The 4,385-nt window shown below is 37.6% G+C and overlaps 1 protein-coding gene across 1 annotated transcript in view; it reads right to left on the minus strand.

Moving 5' to 3' along the window:
- LOC122085039 (E3 ubiquitin-protein ligase SPL2-like) overlaps positions 1–3,048 on the minus strand; it is a gene marked incomplete at its 3' end in the record, with an annotated part of 8,315 nt that extends 5,267 nt beyond the window's left edge. The window contains 1 exon segment of the mRNA XM_042653475.1: positions 2,564–3,048. Within this exon segment, the coding sequence (XP_042509409.1) occupies positions 2,564–2,962 (399 nt within the window).
- Positions 3,049–4,385: the final 1,337 nt, after the last annotated feature.

Raw genomic sequence — 4,385 nt, forward strand, 5'->3', positions numbered from 1 at the left:
GGGGGGGGGGGGAGTATCACACATTTTATTGGAATAAAATCAATAACTAAACTGAAACTGACCAAAATGCAACCCCTATAAAAAACCTTGAAAGATGCTTAATCTTTAGTATTGATATATTGTTGTTGTCAAAGGCTGTGACTCGGAGAGAGGATCTCATTTTGTAAAGGATAGGAGCTTCCCTTAGAACCAAAGTGTTATGGTTTTTTTTTTTGAATATGAGAATGGTAGGATATTATTTTACTGAATGTGAACCTTTGTCTTTCAATTTGTTATTATTACAAATAATGTGGGTGGGCTCGAGTAGGGCAGCTCAGTCCCACACTTTCACTAGTCTACTCTTCTGATACCAGAGTGGTTATGAGCATTGATCCTAATCAAACTTTGTAATTATATTCTTTTTGGAATACAATTTCAGACAATAACCGGATTAATTTCTGGTTCTGATCATGTATAAAGTGTAAAATAAGTTCTGATTTTCCTTTTCACAACTTGATGGATGCATTAGTTGCTTTGTTGCTTTAATTATCAAATCTGGGATTGTATGGAGTAATCTGCGCATATTAATGCTTGTGGTATGTGAAGCTCTTCCCAGTTGGGAAAAGGGTTAGTTGATTACTACTGTCTGAAAGTCTTCTAATTCTTTGGCTGAACTGCAGTATCTGTTAAACCACGTAGAATCAATCATATATACTTGTGTATGGCTTCTGCTGCATTATACCTGTCGGTGCAGTGAAGCTTGCTATTACTTGATTAAAGTATGCTGCTAGTGAGGTTGTTTGCTTTAGTGATAACCAGTAAGTGTATCACAATGAAATGAAAAGTACTGCCAGTAATTATTAAATAAAAATCTCTGATCAACTGTTATTAATATTGTGGATGTGCATATTCTAACAGGTTTATTGGTGAATTCCTTCCCCCTTTCTACTTTTTCGTTTCCAATTAACATATAATTTATGCAACAAACCCCCTCCCTGAAAAATAAAAAAAAAGGCCCAGAAGGAAAACTTTGAAATAAACCCACACTAATATCTAAATTTCCAGATATGGGATTCTGCGGGCTGGGCATTCACCCCTCCAAACAATATAAACCAAATTTCTCCTAAGCAGTAGGAACAATAAACTAGAGATCCACATTAAGAAATCAAAACGACGAATTGGCCTCTGAATAATCACCATCCAAAACAAACACTATACGCAAAATTATTTTCAGTAATTCAAGATCAACAGGCTTAAATTTAACCTTCAAAATTGAAGAATTGAAGGGTTTAATGTTGATGATGAGGGGATTGTCTCATACACTTAAGAGCTTTCCCGCAATGGGTGTGAAAGAAGACATGGAAAGCAACATTTGGTAATTTTGCATATAGTGTTCGGTCAACTTATCTCAGAAATCACCTGAGAGTTGATGAGAGACCTATTTTTCATTCTTTGTCCACCTTAATCTGTTTACAGGCATTAAAATGATTTCTAACCATTCAAGGTTTACCCTGAATAAGCACAGGTTTTTGTGATCACTCCCCAGCATCCCCTTCTATTTTACCTATTGATTTGGTCCACAATAGAATTATGGCAACATTCACCTATTGAAGGTTGGGTCCCTACAGTAAAATTAATCCACCCTATTCCACCCCCAACAACTTTTTTTTTTCCTAACATATCCCTAGCATGCAATTAGTTTTCTATCTGACATATGCATAAAATTTTATGCACACATGCATGCTTGACCACGAAAGATAGAACACTTCTAACATGCATCAAATGAGGGGGGGTGTGGAGCGGGAGCAGCCGGTGTCTTCTTTGTCATGCCAGAAACATGTTCAAGGCAGACAAGGAATCAGCTAAAGCACTTACTTATTCATTGTTCCTATACTTTTGTTTTTTGGCATCACTCCCTTTTGTCAAATTGAGGTTGGGGGCATTCAGAAGGAAGTAAGTCAGTTTGTTTTTATTTTGGCAAGTGGAACTATTTAATGATAAGGGGCACTGTTCTAATTTTGACATATTCCCATTGATAGTCCTGAAAGTTGGGATGAGTACAATCTTTGAACTGTTTCAGGACCAGTTTAAGCCCTTGGAATGATTATCATGCAAATTGCACATTGGGGTTGAGGATTGATTTTTAGAAAGGGTGCTTTTTGACATTCAACTATCAAGATTACAACTCAACTCAACCTAGCCTCATCTGAAAACTAAATGGGGTTGAAACGTGGATCTTCTTTCTCCAATCAATTCTATTCAAAGTTAATTCTTTTTAGTTGTTACAAGTCCTAAGCTATGCAGGTATTTCCTCGCCACTTCTCCTCGAGTCATTTTAGGCTTACCTTGTCTCTTTAAGTTACTCCAATCTGAATCATATCACACCTCCTTACTAGACGGCTATACATATTGAGATTACACAAATAAAACAAAGGCACAAATTACAAATTATTGCACAGACGGCTATACTATACGATGGAGCACGAAAATGTACAGCTTTAAAAAAATCAAACATGCAACTCGGAAAAAAAAAAGGTGAGAGTTTACTGTCAGAAATTGATTAAAAGAAAAAAATCTGAGGTACCGTCTGGGTTCTCTGTAACACAACTCCTCTCTCCCCGGACTCATGGGAGACCAGGACGTTAGGTCTCAAGCTCCTCCAATTCCCATCGACAGCCGATTTCGCCTCGACGAGACCACGAACGACGAGAAGCTTTCCCTCAGAAGAGGATTCAGATTCTTCGGCGATTCTAGCGTTATTATTGCTTTCATCGGACGAAGAAAGGAGGAATCGGAGATCGGAAACGCGAACAGCCGGAGCTCGGCGGATTTTGCGAAGAGCAGAAGAGGTGTAGCGGAATTTGAGGAAGCTCTGTATTGCCACGTAGGCCAGGACCAGACCGATGACAGCACCATCAGCCGCTAAGGCGACCTGCGCGAAGACAACCGCCGCGGCTCCGTCGTTAGACGACATTCCGTCCATATCTCTTCTACATTTGATCCATCAACCGTCGGCGACTGCTCTCTCTCTCTCTCTCTCTCTCTCTCCTCTTCTAAATAGGTACTGGTATTGTAAAATCAGTTTCGCTAATACTTAGTTAGGGCCTAGGGGGAGGATATTCCCTTTTCCATCTCAAGTAACCGCATCTATCACCATGTGTAAGGAAATGATTTGTCTCTTTAATTTTGTACGTTCTTTACCTAAAGCAATGAGAGAGGGATTAGAACCCTCAAGTGCAAATTGATGAAATTCAACATGGTCAGATTAAAAAAAAAAATCTATAAAGTTAGACCATACCGGCTTCAATTATTATGACACGTGCAACATGATCAAAGGTTAAGTTGGTGAATGGATATTGTTCGAGTACGAGAATGTGTTTTTGTGAATTCCTGTGGATATAAAATCTATTAAATGAAGAGAGAAAATTGATTCTAAATCTATGAACCAAGGTCGTTCACGTAATCTGATCCACTCTCGTTAAGTTATACTATCGTAACATGTTGATAATAAGTTCAAAACTTAAAAACAGTCTCTCATGCAAAGTAGAGGATAAGGTTGCGTTGCCCCTCCCAAAAGTAGCAGGGCCTCATGCACTGGGTTGTTCTTTTATTATTTTCAATTATTATTAATACTTACAACCTATTTTGGAAAGGCTTATATACTCTTTGATCTCTATTTGTGACCATTTTCTCTTTCTTTCATTCAATAAATTTACCTCTTGTAATAAGATTATAAAAAGCCTAAAAAGATATGTGGCCGCTATGTTAAGACACATGGGATGACAAAATGACAACCTTCACCCACAATGAATGGTAGAAATTTTGTTGTTGTTGATGTTTTCATATGCACTCTCGTTGATCACTATATTAGTACAGAAGCCACGTTGCCTTTTATGTAACCCTCTTCCTTAAAAAACAAAAAAAAAAGGAAAAAAAAAAACCTATTGAAATCTTTGTTTCATCTTCCCTTTTCAGTTTCAAGGGTCTTTGCCGATTCAGGGTCTTTGCCGATTCATGGCCTATTCCGATCAATTCCGGTCTAATTTGGATTAAAATGGATATAAGCCGATCCTATGTCTAATTCCACCAATGTGAAATACCACATTCTAGATAGACACGAGTACTTGTGCCTTCTAAGACGGCAGAGTATCTTTTATAACTTCTCAATTCATCAAAATAATATACAAGGAGCATAAATACAATTATACATAGAGAAAAGGTTTTCCTAAGCTGTCAAGGAGGATACGCTAGGGTACCCTATGCCACCAATACTGTTGGTATGAATTTACAATTGATTCAGACTGATATTGTCAAATATATATCGATATTGTATCAATATTGACCATGACCAATACTAGATCTGATACCACCAAGGATGGGATCAGTTATTCATCTACTTCAATTGA

This window comes from Macadamia integrifolia, chromosome 7 (genome assembly GCF_013358625.1).
Source record: "Macadamia integrifolia cultivar HAES 741 chromosome 7, SCU_Mint_v3, whole genome shotgun sequence".
In the NCBI taxonomy this organism is placed as follows: domain Eukaryota; kingdom Viridiplantae; phylum Streptophyta; class Magnoliopsida; order Proteales; family Proteaceae; genus Macadamia; species Macadamia integrifolia.